We start from the raw sequence: 16,999 nt of genomic DNA, 5'->3' as shown, positions 1-16,999 counted from the left end.
ACTACTACTGCGACAACGTAACCTGTGATCATTTCGTTTGTGGTCAATATATTTGTGATGCAATAATGGAGGAGCATTCGAACGTTCATTCAGTGAATGCCTACGGCTAGTGGTTACTCTCACAAGTGACACAGGCGTATCGCTAACAATACGAACATATGCACAAAATACACTGATTTGATTGAGACCGTTTACTTGATGACTTGAAATTGACTCGTAAATTTTGCTCCGAGTCACGAGTCAATCCGCATTTTTGAAGCGCCGAGTCAAGTCAAGTCAAGTCAAGTCATACGAAAAAGTGACTCGAGTCTGACTCGAGTCAAGTCATGACTCGAGTCATCCCAACACTGGACTGTGGTCCGGTGATCTCGAGGTCTGACTAGTATTGATTCAGTAGAATTTGCTTGAATATCGATTTGAACGTGGACAACTGGACAATGGACATGCTCGACGACTGTCAGATAGCCGGCAAGATGGTGTTCCACACTATATGTCCGGCATAGCCTACTTTATAGAGCAATGCATTTTCTGATCATATGGTAGGTGTTCTTCGAGGACACGCGTGTGTTGTACTTGTGAGCTTTTGATTCCCAAGTGAAGTAGTCATTGAAATTTGTGGGACTGTGATTCACTTCGATTCCATTTATTGTTACAATTTCATCATTTCAATACACCACAAGACTGCGATACGATGAAAGGTAGGAAGGTGTCGCAACGACTGAGAGTAGTCTTCGAAATCAGACTCCCACCTAGCATAGGAAAGGAAGGAAAGGGAAGGACGTGTAGTTTATTTTTGTCCTTTGTTTTTGCGGCATATACACCGCCTCGTGATACACATACACACGATCTGCGCATATGCATACCACGAGTGCATGATATGCATATACCGCCGGATAAGGAAGTGCAGATATAGCCTTTACGGCTTTCTAAGTCATGCACCACCCCTCCATGCTATCCCAGCAGGGAACTCATGGATGCCAGTGTTACTAATCAGGTCTTTGGTCTGACCCGGCCGGGAATCGAACCCACGACCTACCGATCAAGAAGCCGGACGCTTAACCATTACGCTATCTTTTCGGTGCATAAACAATGTATAAAGCAGGCACGCACATCCACTGAATGAAAATAAACGAAGATAATATCAAAGACCAAGCGACAAAAAGTGGTGGCATGTGTCGGAAGGCGAGATCGGGGACAGGTAATTTTGAGGGTTTCTAGTTGAAGTAGTTTTCGGATGCTTGGAAAAGCACCACTTCTACTCGTACTTGAGTGTAACTTTTCGTCGCTACTTCTACTTGAGTAGCCTACTTGACTACTTTGACCACCTCTACTAATAATACAGAGAACACACCCTCGAGGGTACCATCTAGCTGCGCTGAAAGAGACCTTTGTGGTCGTGATGTTCGGCTGCTTCGACCCAGCTCCGGAAATTTTATCATCTGCTTAGCTGTGCTTGTGACAGCAGACGGGGCACATGGAAAGGGAACGTGACGTACCGGATTTCTTCGATTTGCCAAGATTGCCCACGGCGCGTAGAAGTTTGTTGTTAGTTCCTCTTTTCGTGGTTTCGCCGGTGAAAATTGTGTTAAAAACTTACGCTACGCCAGCTAGATTTGGGGAAATTGTTAATTCTAGTTGTCTATACGGACATTTCCCGTTCTCATGCTTATTAAGAGTGAACTCTGATTTCGCGATTTGTTATAAACTGACTAAACAAGGTTCTTGTTGTATTCGCTATTCTGAATTTATTCCATTTCCAAGTTCAATTCCAATCTAACTTGATAAAATAACTAGCTATTCCAATTCTAATCTGATTTAGAGAAGCTAAAAATTGTCTATAGTTGTCGAACTCTGACGCCAGCATCATCGACGTTCATGAAATTTAAAAAACTGTTTCCACCCTCTGCCTCCAAGATACCGCTAAATTTTAATGATAACGACTTTTTATTAATTTCAATTTTAATTTCGAATTTTTCCATGATGCTGTGTGTCAACTGTGTCGTTCCTGTTTTCGTTTTTTTTAATTTATTGAATATTTTTGATCTGAAGTTTTGAGGGTAACAACAATAGGATGCTCCTGGTCTGGGTGGCTCGGCTTTGATGACTCCGAACCTCCCGTCTAATGTCAATTGCCTACCAGTATCATATTGTATTTCACTGATTACAATTTAGCTATGTTTGTTATCTTCTAGTTTACCGGATCACGACCCGGCATATAGATCTAGCCTTCCGACACATGGCGCACCTTTTTTGTCACCTATCCTTTTATAGTACGGTATCTTCTTTTACTTTCCATTCAGTGTGCAAGCCTCCTTTTTTACATCGCCAAGACCAGGTCACCAGGTGTGTGTCTGATTTCAAAGACTAACTCCAAGTCATTTCGACACCTTCCTATCTTCCATTGTATTGCATTCTTGTGGTGTATTGAAATGAGGAAAATTGTAGCAATAAATTGAATTGATTTGCACAGTCGATAAATAAATATTTTCTCTCGCATTGTTTTTAAAAACACCTTTGATTGTTTCAGGATATTCCGGTCTCATTCTTGGTCTAGCAGACAATTACTATTTTAAAGAAAAGCGATATAATCATCATGTCCTGCTTCTATTCCAATTTGAGAGTTACCTGAGAATGAGAAACTTCGCGTCATCAAGTGTAATCCTTTGAGTCATGTTCGGCGACATGTTTGAGGAATCCGAGACTTTGGTTCAAGGCTGTGCACCAAAGCCTTCAAAACAGAACGGAAATACATTCGAAGCTCCCCCGCCTTTACGAGGAGACACGGGATTTTGCGGCATCAAGAATCAAGGCGCCACGTGTTATCTAAACTCGTTGATTCAAACTCTACTTTTAACGCCTGAATTTCGCGAAGAGTTATTCCGTCTCGGTCCTGACGAGCTCGGAAAATTGGATGATGTTAAGAAGAAAAACTCTAAAATTCGCATCATACCTATACAACTGCAAATGCTGTTAGCCAGACTTCTGCTTATTGAACAGTATGCTTGTGGCACGGAAGGCTTGACTGAAAGCTTCGGATGGGTTGATAATGAAGAGTTACAGCAACACGATGTGCAAGAATTAAGTCGCATTTTATTCTGTGCGATCGAAGACTCGCTCGTAGGCACATCGGGTCATGAAATCATAAAAAATCTTTACCGAGGCGTGATCGCAAACACCACAAAGTGTTTGAATTGCAAAAAAGTCAGCGAACGTCCTGAAGATTTTCTTGATCTTAATGTTGCAATAGCGTCTCAAAGCACTCTGTGCGATGTTTTGAGAGATATGTTCGTCGAAACGGAGTTGATGAGCGGAAAGAACCAATATCACTGTGATAATTGCGCTAAACTTGTAGACGCACGCAAAGGAGCAATCATCAAAACTTTACCGCCAATATTGACTGTTTCTCTACTGCGATTTTCGTTCGATTATCAGACACTGCGGCGTTTTAAAGAAACCAGGAAATTCGATTTCCCGCTAACTCTCAATATGAAGCCATACTGTGAAAAATCAAGCAGTGAATGTTACGAATATGACCTATACTCCGTCATTATTCATTCAGGTGGTGCCCACGGTGGTCATTATCATGCGTATATCAGAGACGTAGACGGTCTTGGGAGTGTTCCTAACGATTACAATCCAACCCCCCCGAAACCATGTGTGTCACCCAAAAACACAAGCCTCGAAGCGGACTGTCTCGACGATCCTTTAGAAATGGTGGCGACCATACTGGGAAAGTTGGGCGGTGAAAATGTGCCATTGCATAAACTTGGTGAGGCATTTCGTGAGGACAGCGGAATGTCATGGTCAAAACATTATAAGCGGAAATACGGGACTATGATCAAATTCCTGCAAAATAATTATGAAACATTTTCGGTTGATACGAGAGTTAAAACGGTGTCTTTCAGAAGTAATTCGAATTGCGCGTCATTCTTGAATGAAACAGCAACGTCCGGTCATGACTTGTCGTTTGCTGGATATGAATCCGGTGATAGTATACTCATAAAAACTGATCGTGATCCAGTATTGAATGGTCATGAACAAATGGAGGGTGTCGATGATGGCAATTTATCGCATGATAAAGAATCTGATGAAAATGATCACCACCCCCTTTGTAACGTATGGTTTGATTTTAATGATTCACATATCAAGTCCATAACGACACATGAGATTGAAACTCAATTTGAAGGTCGCGAAAGCGCGTACATGCTGTTTTATAGAAGAAGAGACTTGAAACGGCCTTTGATATCTCTGGGAAATGCAGTTGATTCAATCCCGGGACACATCATGGCTCAGATTCAGAAAGAGAATTCGGACTTGGAAGTCCTGAGGAAAGATTACGATGTTTACCTCAATGTTGTCACTGTTCAAATGTATTTCCCGAGTATGTTAACACTTGAAGACGGTCTTTTAAAGTTGAAAGTAAATGAGGAATCAGAGGATGTAGGATATTCATATTCGATCGACAGAAGGAAAACGATTGCCGACATGAATGCCGAATTGTTTGAAATGTTGGAAAAACATAACGAGTCGGAATTAATTGAAAACAAGGACGCAGTCAGAGTCAATCTAATGAAAGTCCTCACTCACGGGGGTGTGCATGTTTACGAACAAATTGACAGCGACAAAAGCTTAGTGATTTGTGATTCAATCCTAGTGAATAACATGAAACTGCTGCTGTGGGACGGAAATGAAATACAAGGCAAAAAAGTTCTTCCTGGTGATGATTTTGAACCAAAAGTCCTCAATATTCACTGTGAGGTGGAAGGCGATCCTGAAATCTGTTCGTTCGAATACAGAGGTGTTTCGCGTGGCGACGTGTCTCTCGATAGTCTGAGACAATATTTTTTAAACAACTTCAAGTTGAAAGAAGTGGTCTGTTGTGAAATATCGCAAATCAGCAATAAAGGCAGTTTTGTGAAGCTCGATAATTACGATGACAAACTGTGTGACGTTTTGACTACGTGTCACGGTAATTTCATGATTAAAATTTGCCTTAAAGAAGACAGCCATGAAACTCCTGACAAGGACGAAGGAAATTTGACGCTACATATAACTTTGACAGACGATTTTGATAAAAAATTGCACGAAATGGGTATTTACGGATACAGCGATGGAGTGTATTTGTTGACATCGATGAGCTGTGTGGTGAAAGTGAGTTCTTTTATTTTTGTGGAGCATTTAAAGTCAAAAATTCCTAGATGGCTTTTTCCACAATTTTCGACCGAGTTCAAGTCAGAACGCACGAATCTCTGTATCGAAAATATCGACACTGTCGGGTCTTTGGCGATTTCAAGGTTGACTCTACACGAGCAACAAAGTTTAGCTAGCGCTGGTTTATCGAACGTTGCGAATGTCACGCTTGACGATGGTCCTCCGTTGAAAAGAAATTTACTGCATGTTGCCGTGTGTGTGCAGAAAGGCTCGAAATTGAAGTTACCAGTCAAAAAATGTCAGTTTGTCAAGTTTGACTGTGTGAAAACTCAAAACGCGAAATCCCTGATCGAAAAAGTAGTGTCTGAATTCAATCTTCTTGAAGACGCTTACCATCTGAGGATTTTAAAGTCGGAAAAAGAAGTGGGGGATGTAATCACGAATCCAGATTCCCCTGTCGAAAAGACTTTGATCGAACACGGATGCGCGTTGATATTATGTCCCGGTAAGATTTCTTCGGAAGGACAACTGCGTGTGCCGATATGGTTTTATCCGAGCTTGATGAGTTTTGACGATCTTATCAAGAAAGTGGAAGAAAATGATTTATCACCTTGGAGTCCATTTTTGGATGAAAACGACATCAAGCCTGTACAGGTCGGGCATGTAACGCTCGATAAAGACAGCACGATATTCGATATAAAAGCGGAAGTGGCATTGCTTGATTATTTTAAAGCGAAAAAAATAGAGTCGGAAGATATCTGCTTGCGTTCCATGAGTCATAAGCTACCTACCAAGTTCCATTTACAAGAAAATGCAATGATTAAGAAGCTACGTCTGGGGCCGACAAACCCATTGGCAGTCACGCTAAAGTCGTGCATACCTCAAGATGGGTATACAACAGTGCGTCTGTCGTTCAACATACCCGGCACCCGAAATTACACCAACGATTGTGAATTACAGTGGGAAAAAACCACAAGTTTTTCAAAATTCCCAGCAAAAGTAGCCGAAAGATTCGACGTTTTGGTGAAAGATGTATTGGTGGCGAAACGCGGCGAGGAAGCTTGGGAATGGGAAATCGTCAAAACGAGAGATGCGGAATCGAAAGAAAAGCATTCGGCGAAGGCGAAGAAAAATTCGAAACAGAAAAAAGTTCAAAGCAAGTCAAAGCCTAAAAGATCATCGATCAAGCAGCCGTCGACTCTGCAAGACGGGGATTTGGTGCGCGTCAAGAAGATTGTGCCTAACCTCGATAACGCGCCTGTCGTCACCGATTTTAAAAGTGAAGAAGAGGTCGCTTTGTACGGAAGGTGGTGTGTCTCTCGTCATAAGGAGTCCAACTCTCTATCCGCGAACCAACCACCAGAGAACGAGGCGAAAAAAGCGAATCCTAAAAAAGAAGAAACTCTCCGGATACATGTCGATAAGTTCTAAATTCTAGAGATATTGAATGCAAAATTTCCCTTTGTCTTGACGGTGCCTTTTTTCATTTTCTTATTTATCTTGTATGTGACAAATTTTTCGCGAGCGGCAGAAGGCAACTGAAAATTTGCGACAAAACTTTGGTAACGTATACTATTGAATGATGTGTCTGTATTGATATAAACTAGAATATTTTCGTCAGCAACTAGTAGAGAATTGAAAAGAACATTGTATATCAACAATCGTATCACAAGACATCCCGATTATGCTAGTTATATTTGATGATACGATTGTTGATATACAATGTTATTTTCAATTCTCTACTAGTTGCTGACAATTACCCCTGACGGGTCTCGGCCGAAAGTATTCAGGTTTATTTCAATATCAATATACTATTCAATTACTGTACAGTGCTTTGGAAGCCAATTTTGTCGAAGTGGGTATTTTTTTCTCAACAGCATAAAACTCATTGTATGTCAAACTTGCCATGTAGCTAAAACGGACAAACAATATCTCAGAAGTGATGCATGCGACGTGTGCACTATCCTTAACCTTTTAAGACTCTGCGTTTTCATACTTCTACTTCCGTCACATACAAGACCACGTTTGCACAGGCACTTACGATCGTATGCCGAGCGGTCATGCATACGGTGCAGGTTCCATTCTTGCTTGGTTGGAATTTCTGTCGATTCATTTTAGGGATTTGATTATCATACTTTCTTTTAATATTTCTTTGCGGTTGTTAATCATGTTTTGTTTCTGGTAAGATTTGTGGAGTGAATGTTGGCGGTGTTTTCGGCTAGCACCGCCTTTGTAGGCGACTGAACCTGCGTTGTCATGTTATCGTATGTATTTCTATGATTTGTAATAAATACACTTAAATTTTGAGACGATAAATTTTGCTGATCTTGAATATTGTGTATATTTTTAAACTGAGGTAAGGTACTTGGTATGATTCAATCCTATAATTTAATATCTTGGGTTAGGGTTCCTAACATGAGGGAATTAGATGTCACACCATGCGTAGGACGTGTCTATTATAGAGCTTCAAAGGAGTGGTGTCAGTCCATAGGTGGGCAATCGAGAGAGACCACCCTTTTTAGCAAACTGCTGCCATGAGTGAGAATAATCACCCGCTAGCTTAAAGTCATCGGTCATTCTTTTAAAGGTTGGGAAGCGGTATCTTCGGATCATTTATTGCTTCCAACATGATTATCCTAGGATTCAAGTAGGATGTTTTAGTTCAGCATATAATTGTCGCCTAAATGCAATTTCCATGTGTACGTCATTCACTGCTTGTTAAGTGCCAAGTTCTCTGAAGCTTTCGGCAGAGGTGAACAAAAACCCATAACATTTGTAGTTAAGGGGAGGTGAATGATGGTCTTACCATATTATGTCGTCATATCTTTTTGTTAACCAGTCTTTCTTTTTCGGGGGCTATATTTTGTTATGTTCTTATGGTTTTTCGAATAAATTGATCTGAAGATTTTGAAGCTTTCCATTATTAATTCTGCGATTACCACAGTCCAGGCTAATTTTTTTAATCCAACTGTAATAACTTCTCTTCTTCCAGTTGGAGGCTGAGCAAAAATTGTTACGAATCGTGCTTTTAGACAACTTAACTATTTGGTGGGGTCGACAGTACAATTCGGAATTTTTATATAATGAATTCAAAATTTCCAAACTCCTGTGTCTTCACATCTACCAGTTGTGCAGCGTACCCTACAATCAAGTCAACACAAATATTGACTCAAGTCGAGTCAGCAAATAATTGCAACTCGGGTCATTATGACCACAGGCGTAACCCTACGATGCGCACCCCAGCTCAAATAGTCGGATTATTCGGATACACATAAAAATTTATTCTGACACCCAGACATTGTTCAAATCCATCAGCAGCATATTCCGAGCACCCCACACAAAACATCTCATACAATAGCTTGTATGACGAGTCCGTCCAATTGGGAAGCTGTATCCTTGCATAGGACTATATATCGCCCGCGACGAACGACTATAGAAGTATGGTCGTGTGATTGCACGTAACTACGAAGTGGTCGCTTTGCTTGTAACTTTCGCCTTTTTCCGTTCCCTCTTCTTCAAGGCGTCAAAGTTTGCCCGTAACACGCTGGTGTAGGCCATTTGAAATTTGTTGATGTCTTTTGCGCTGACCACAGTACTGATCTTTTTCTTGCCGTTGCTAGCCCGGATTAAGCACAGGTCCTGTTGAATTGGTTCAGGGGCAGATGCAGGCCTAGGAATGAGATAACAAATCTTATTTGGGCTAATTTCAATATGAATTTGTTATTCAATTTCCGAATGGTCACAAATCTCTTCAAGACAGTCTCACATTTATAGATATGACTCTAGTTTTGACTCGAGTCAAGTCGAGTCATTTTCAATTCACCACCGAGTGAAGTTCAAGTCAGCGAGCAGATAGTCGAGTCAGAGTCATGGTATCAGGACCCGAGTCCAAGTCATTGTGCTGAATGCTCAGTGTCCAGCTAAAACCTTGTTAAACCCACTTTTATAACTCTGTTTGGTGATATCGAATGGTTCGCATTAATAATACACTAATTTTCCACAATTTCAGCAGTTTCTGGTCGCGTTTTCAAGCACCGGTACCAATAGTGTGGTTACTTTACTATTCTTCGAAATTACAATGAAATGTCGGTCTTGGCCGTCTGAGTCTCGAGTCGTATGACTTGCTTCGAGTCATGCGCAATGACTGAGTCCAAGTCGAGTCAATACACAGATTGACCCGAGTCGAGTCATTACAACCCTGGTTCCTGGGCCTATTTTGCAAGTATAGGTCCTGTTACACAAGATTCGAATCAAGTCATATAGAATATCTCGAGTCATATATGACTCGGCCGAGTCTTCCCCAATCGGGTGAGTACAAGTCAATACACAAAGTGACTCGAGTCATTACAACCTCTACGGATCAATAGACCTCTGGAGGTACAGAACTTCAATATACAATGGAATAATATATTCATATTGAAATAAATGAATATTTTCGGCTGACACTCGCCAGGGGTAATCGTCAGCAATTAGTAGAGAATGGGAAAGAACATTGTGTGTCAACAATTGTATCACTGATTATGATGTCACATGCATAGATTTCGAATAATCAAGGCAACCAGAGCTCAATGTACTATTTTAGATGATACAAGAACTCCTGTCGGCAGAAACTAGGTTGGTTTTATCACAATATATGCCAACCTAGCTTGTATGAATGTAGTATTCAAATGATTACGGTTGAATGAAAATTCCATTTCATTGCTCATCATACCCAGTAAGACTACACAAGATTTCCATTACAAAAATTGTGTTGATGCTTACTTGACCCTTTTCTTCGAATCTGGTTTCGGAGTTGGCTTTGTCCTACCGTCATACTTTTTCATCGTCAGATTCACGGAACCGGAGTTTCTCGTTTTCTGGTACAACGTCGTGAGCTCTATTAAAAACGTGTCATTTTCCAGGAGCACCATTTTTACAGCATATGTATCCTGAAATTGAGAGCAGAGCACACGGGTGAAAATACAGTAGGCTACTATGTAACAGTAATCGTAATTCATCAACGATAGTCCGCCAAACACTGTCATATGCGTTCAACTGTTTTATCAGGTAAATGTTAGGAGATTACATCACATAAAGTTGGCTCGAACAAAATATCAATAATTGCAAAATATGCACACAATGACACAAACTTCAATTTACATACTGGTACCGCAACGGTTATTTTGGCAATTTTGATGTGGCAGTTTCCAAATTAATGCACACAGATTGGAGAGAAAGTCACTTTGATTTGGTAACACGTTGTCGAGACAAGCACAGTCAATAAATTATTGTATATTTATGAGGTAAATCTTTGATGTTCAGTAGGGTTGTTCAAAACTTATTTTTTTCCAAATTCTTACTGGCAAATTGATAGAATTTTCAGGTTACCTAAAAAAGCGATACACGTCGAATGTAGTTCTCTTTCAACCTGCAGAAGCAAAGCTTTAAGAGTAAAAAGTATGTTTATTCAAAAAAATAAAATTACTAGTTTTTACATTTTATTTCAAAATTCATTGGCTACCCTATGAAATTGTCATTTTGTCTACAAAAACGATACAAAACAAATTTGGCTCAATTCCAACGCATTGAAGTGAAGTCATTGGATTTGAAAAAAATATATGTTTACGTTGGCAAATTCTATCCTGTAGCTATGCCACTGCAATAACTAGGCTACTCTTCTACGGTTTGGAACTGGGTCAAATTTGTTAAGCATCGTTTATTTGTTGACAACGCAACAACTTCATGGGTAAATAAATCCAAATTTTCAAGGCAACCTAACAGTTTCATCACATAGCCAGTGAAATTCGAAAAAAAAAGTCAATTTTGAACAACCCTAATGTTCAGTCAACTTCAAAACAGATCAGTCCTCCGGCAAGACCGATTTGTCCGATTCCACCTGCCTCACATTCAGATTTATACGTGAATTCATCAAATAACAAGACAAAAAGTCAGATTCATCATCAAGCCGCATCTTCGTAGTCTCCATGACTCTGGGCAAAGCGTGATAAGCAGTCCGCGATTTTCCACTCATAACAACCACGTCTCCAGAGCGGATGAACAAAGCTTCCGGCTTCTCTGTTTTTATGTCGCTGCCAATCAGAAATATCGCGTCAAGTCCCAAGCTAATTGATATCAGAGGATAAGTCAAGTCTACTTCTGATAAATCTTGATGCGGACACAGTGAGGAGTTTGAGTGATAAAAATTAACGACGCTAGCCTCTGCTTTGTAATCTTCGAATCCAAGAGCATTCGCGATATTACCAGACACTGCAGCCAGATCATCGGGTACATTAGACCTATGACGCTTACTGTAATTTCTCGTGTTCCAGTTATGATGATACCCGAGAGTCGCCCATCTTACAGCCCAAATCTCCGACTCTCGTATGTTGAAATTCGATTTCGTCAAGAACTCAGACTCACTGTTTTCCCACATCTTATCAACAGATTCTTTAGCTTGGAATTGGTCGAGGTTTGTTACATTAGGCGACCTTGTGAAGTCACACAGGCTACGCCTAGCCCAGTAGAGCTGATGTTCTCTCGTGAGTACGTTCTTGATGAAATAAAACCCAGGAACTGTATTCAAATGGTACGCTTCCCAATTCTTAGTGTCTGACATATTCTTTATCGAAGGACTCTCAAGCAATGACACTTTGGAAGCTTTTCGGAGCACCGAGTCAACATCGTCAAAGTCTAGAACATCATTATAGCTAGGGACAGAAGCTCGTTGCTTGTAATATTTAAAATCTATTTTAAAATAATCCATCACATCGTCTTTAGATTCCATTATATATAATCGATTATTTGTTACTCTGGTCCGCCTCTGTCGATATATTCCATTTCCTTAATATCAATCTGTCTTCTCCGAAATCTTTGCGGTACGACGCGAAACACCTCTATGGTATCCGGTTCGAATGTCGTGACACGTGGCTTTGAAATTGTCACGGATTCGTGTTGAATAGGAGCTTCAGGTAGCTTTGGTGTCCACTTTGCTCTTGCTGGAAATTTTATCGACGGTACGCGGGCTTTCACAGTGTGAATAACACGACTCATAATGCTCCAAGCATACAGAATAGTTATTTGTGCTGTAGTGTAAAAGCCTATCAAGAAATTCAAATACTTAAAAGACAGAAGTATTTTAAATTGTAAGCGCTATTGCAATAGGAATTTCAAGTAAAATGAAGTTAACCATAGCAATCTACATTAAAGATACAACAAAGCATCGAAGATCCATTTCATGCTTAACAGCCCATGGAAATTGGATAGTGACAGAATCACGATACTGTTATAACATGCTCAATGGTTCATACAGTGAGGATCAGTATTGCAGTAACACAGTAGCCTATAGGCAGGGATAACCATAATGTCTATTGATGAATACTATCCCCTGTGTATTATTACAATTTTGTCTGCACTGATGTTTGTACACACAAAATATTATTATCGAATCTACTAATGAAAAGCATCAAACATACCCACACATTTGTTAGGTCTAGGCCAGGGTTGTAATGACTCGAGTCACGATTTTCTGATGACTCGACTTGACTCGAGTCATTTTCACAAAATACTGAAATGACTCAATACACAGATGGACTCGACTTGGACTCGAGTCATTGCGCATGACTCAAACCAAGTCATATGACTCGAGACTCAGACGGCCAAGACCGGCATTTCATGGTAATTTCGAAGAACAGTAAAGTAACCACCCTATTGGGATTTGGTCGATTGGTCTGGTGCTTGAAAATGCGACCAGAAACTGTTAAAATTGTATGTTATAAATGCGAACTATTCGATATCACCAAACAGAGTTGTAGAAGTGGGTTTAACAAGACTTTAACTGGAAACTGAGCAGTCAACACAATGACTTGGACTCGGACTCGAGTCATAATACCATGACTCGGACTCGAACCTCGGCTCGATGACTTGGACTCGGACTTGACTCGGTGGTGAATTGAAAATGACTCGACTTGAGTCGAAACTATAAAAGTGAGATTGACTTGTGACTCGGAGCTCAGTGACTTGGTTACAACTCTGGTCTAGGCCACTGGGTAATAATATCTTCAACATCTTGTCCATATTTCAATCAACTACCAGTATACTTGATACGTGACTATTACGAGCAACATGCAATTGGCGATACCACAAAAACCACACGTATGGGTGCACGGATTCACAGATAGTTATACTTCGAGACATTTCTTTATCATATTCATGTTAATCAAAAAGCGGCCATATTAATTCAACATAGTTCATAAAACGTCACAGAAAATCATACATTCAAAATTGCGGAGGCGATACATAATCATACAATTTATCATGTGTAATTGTCATATTATTAAAATACCGATCAAATGATATACAAGTATCATTTTATAGAGAAATCAATACATACCAATGATACATATTTACATGTATATCACTTCACGGACAAAAGACTGCATATTTGAACGGCATGTATTCCAAAAGGCTATACTGATCATCTTTTCACACAACGAGCCCTGTTTTGACCAACAATACTGCGAAAAATATCGCAATATTACTCATTCGAAGAGCTTCTTGGAGGCACAGAACTTCAATAAGAAATTGAATGGTATATTCATATTGAAATAAACCCGAATATTTTCGGCACACACTTATCGACACAGCCGAAAATATTTGGGTATATTTCAGTAGGAATATACTATTCGACTGAATATTAGTCATGTTTGTAAGCTAGCCTTCTTTGGTGTAGCAAACCAAGGGTGGTTCATTCAGTTTCATAGCTTCAAAGCACGAGTTCAAAAGCTAGAGAACATAGAATCAATTTTCAGAGTAGAGGATGTGCAAGAATGATTGGCAAATTTTGAGACTGCTTTGAGAAACTTTTACATAATCGATTATAATTTTAAATGTAACTCCGGCGGAGACGTGCCGTAACAGTGCTTCCGAAATGAGTCCCTGTATGTATTTTCTTGTTGAACACTAGACGAGGATGTCCTGCATTTGGTCATACAAAGTTCAAACTGATTATCGATATTTGTGTATAACATTTTGCTCAAGGGAGATAATGCACCTTTAATTACGCTTTGTAAGAGAAATTTCTGGTCAGGTCGCATACAACACGATATACAATGCTCGTATATCACACAACAATTCGATTTAGCGCAGGAATCACAATCGTAACGATTCGTGAATATTGCGTCAGTATCACAACAACCTCGAGATGTTAAATCATCCCTGCGACACACATACCCCCGATTGTCAGCAACTAGTTCTTTTCCTTGAACAGAGTTTTTGCATTGCTTTCGAGACTTATCCGCCGCCTTTGTGCTCGAATTTGCAGGCTCCGAGTGCCATTTTAATTTCCGCAAAACAGCGTCCATGTCGACGGAGTTTTCGCCACGAAATTGCACATAGTTCGATTCTTTGAGACGCAAATCACGGGGCAGGTGGGCTATGTTGTATGTGAAATAGAATATCGATGTGCCGAGTATAGCGCCCAGTACCCACCGCTGTCTAATGAATACACGCGGGTGTACCATAGCCGTGCCACGGTTAGTTTTGCACTCACGTCCTTATCAGTATAAACGACCTCCGGTATCTCGTTTGGTCAAAATCATACCACTGTGGTTGTGGCAGAAAATGGCGACGCATATTCACCACCGTGATTCTATTAGAAAAAGTACGCAATATGGGAAACACTGATTATTACGATGGGAGCATTATATATTTCAGATTGGAAAATTTTCGCATATTATAAAAAGCGGTTGCCAGATAATTTCACCCTGCATTTATGTCGTGTTTAATACATTATAGCCAGAGTTGGAATGGCTTGTTATCCTTTTACGAATACTAGGTATCCTAAACAACATATTGGAAGCCGTTTCAAACTTCGGCAGATGCATGGAGCTGAGAACCATCGAAATATATCGCGGGGGACATAGCGTAGTGGTGACGATAAGCGCCTACCAATCTAGGGACCCATCGGAGGTTTATCTGGGCCCCTCTTCCCCGCTGTCGCCGTTATTACGGCGAAAAAAGCCTCGACGAAAGAAGTCACTCACAAGGAATGCGCAAGAACTAGTAGAATGCGCCGCAACTTCGAAAAAAAAAAGATTAACATCAAAGAGAACTGTGACATCGGGCACTCTAGGCCGAGGTGGATGTGAATTTAAAAGGATCACAACTGCGTGTTATTCGACATCCTCCTATCTGTTCATTACATGGCATTGTGTCTTATCGCATTGTGTACATTGTGTGTGACTTGTTCAGATGAAAAATATGAGTCAATGATTATATATATAGCCGCATATAACGTCGGAAATTCCCTAATGCACGAATTCAGATTTGTCGGACTTGATGTCGTTTTTAACATATCACAGTCAAAGAAAGAAGAACTTCTTACCTTGCTATGAATAGAAATGTACTTAAATATCACTTACAAAGTCATATTAATCTTCGGAACCTTTCCGTAGATGAGAAATATCAAGATATATGTAGCTGCAAATTATATCTGAAATTGCTTAGTACCCGAATCCAGATGTGTCACACTTGTTGTCGTTAACAACATGAAATATCGAATGATGGGAGGGCTTCTTACCCTGTTATGAATAGAATAGGGTCTCATATAACATTCATAAAGTCATTTCAGACTTCGTGACCATTCAGTAAATAAGCACCAACGATATATACTAGGCTACATTGTGTAGTCGTTTTTCACCAGCTATAATAGCATTGGTAGGGAGAACTTTTCACCCTTATATGAATAGAAGGGGTCCCTAATAACATTTAAAAAACACATTCAAACTTCGGAACCATCTTGGAGATCAGAACGATCGAAATATATCCAAGCGTAACTTACGTCGGAAATTGCGCCTAATATGCGAACTGATATGTGCCTGACGCGATGTCGATTTTCACCTTTATTAGAATTGGTAGTAGGAAGAACTTTTCCCCCATATATGAATAGAAGGGGTCCAAAGAACATTTAAAAATCAGATTCAAGCTTCGGAACCAACGTGGAGGCGAGAACCATCGAAATATATCCAAGCGTAAATTATGTAGGAAATTGCCTAATACGGGAATTGAGATGTGCCAGACGCGATGTCGATTTTCGCCTTTAATAGAATTGGTAGGAAGAACTTATCACCCTATTATGAATAGAACGGGTCCCAAAGAACATTTAAAAAGCAGTTTCATGCTTCGAAGCCTGCGTGGAGACGAGAACCATCGAAACATATCCAAGCGTAAATTACGTAGGAAATGGCCTAAAACCCGAAATCAGAGGTGCCAGACGCGATGTCGATTTTAACCTTTAATAGAACTGGTAGGAAGAACTTATCACCCTATTATGAATATAAGGGATCCCAAAGAACATTTAAAAAGCAGTTTCATGCTTCGGAACCTACGTGGAGGCGAGAACCATCGAAATATATCCAAGCGTAAATTATGTAGGAAATTGCCTAATACGGGAATTCAGATGTGCCAGACGCGATGGCGATTTTCACCTTTAATAGAACTGGTAGGAAGAACTTATCCCCCTATTATGAATAGAACGGGTCCCAAAGAACATTTAAAAAGAAGTTTCATGTTTCGGAACCTGCGTGGAGACGAGAACCATCGAAATATATCCAAGCGTAAATTATGTAGGAAATTGCCTAATACGGGAATTCAGATGTGCCAGACGCGATGTCGATTTTCACCTTTAATAGAACTGGTAGGAAGAACTTATCACCCTATTATGAATAGAACGGGTCCCAAAGAACATTTAAAAAGCAGTTTCATGCTTCGAAGCCTGCGTGGAGACGAGAACCATCGAAACATATCCAAGCGTAAATTACGTAGGAAATGGCCTAAAACCCGAAATCAGAGGTGCCAGACGCGATGTCGATTT

At 40.2% G+C, this 16,999-nt stretch overlaps 5 protein-coding genes across 5 annotated transcripts in view; 1 reads left to right on the top strand and 4 right to left on the bottom strand.

The window, feature by feature from the left end:
* Positions 1–16,999, bottom strand: part of LOC145449724 (atlastin-2-like) — a 214,325-nt gene that overhangs the window by 33,297 nt on the left and 164,029 nt on the right. The gene's annotated exons all lie outside the window — the stretch shown is intronic.
* LOC145449712 (ubiquitin carboxyl-terminal hydrolase 40-like) lies at positions 2,390–7,467 on the top strand. Its single transcript, XM_080328127.1, has one exon. It carries the CDS (start codon positions 2,671–2,673, stop codon positions 6,580–6,582), a length of 3,912 nt encoding a protein of 1,303 aa, XP_080184253.1. The 5' UTR covers positions 2,390–2,670; the 3' UTR covers positions 6,583–7,467.
* On the bottom strand, positions 8,409–10,175 carry LOC145449751 (signal recognition particle 14 kDa protein-like). Its single transcript, XM_080328177.1, has 2 exons — positions 9,913–10,175; positions 8,409–8,821 (listed from the first exon to the last, which is right to left on the bottom strand). Exons 1-2 carry the CDS (start codon positions 10,173–10,175, stop codon positions 8,614–8,616), a joined length of 471 nt encoding a protein of 156 aa, XP_080184303.1. The 3' UTR covers positions 8,409–8,613.
* On the bottom strand, positions 10,080–12,061 carry LOC145449738 (nucleic acid dioxygenase ALKBH1-like). Its single transcript, XM_080328160.1, has one exon. It carries the CDS (start codon positions 11,912–11,914, stop codon positions 10,991–10,993), a length of 924 nt encoding a protein of 307 aa, XP_080184286.1. The 5' UTR covers positions 11,915–12,061; the 3' UTR covers positions 10,080–10,990.
* LOC145449747 (SREBP regulating gene protein-like) lies at positions 12,228–14,741 on the bottom strand. Its single transcript, XM_080328169.1, has one exon. It carries the CDS (start codon positions 14,646–14,648, stop codon positions 14,004–14,006), a length of 645 nt encoding a protein of 214 aa, XP_080184295.1. The 5' UTR covers positions 14,649–14,741; the 3' UTR covers positions 12,228–14,003.

Source organism: Botryllus schlosseri, chromosome 11 (assembly GCF_051294905.1).
Source record: "Botryllus schlosseri isolate E-star chromosome 11, Bs_hap1, whole genome shotgun sequence".
Lineage (NCBI taxonomy): Eukaryota > Metazoa > Chordata > Ascidiacea > Stolidobranchia > Styelidae > Botryllus > Botryllus schlosseri.
The sequence above is the reverse complement of the archived record's forward strand: the minus strand, read 5'-3'. Positions and strand labels throughout refer to the sequence as shown.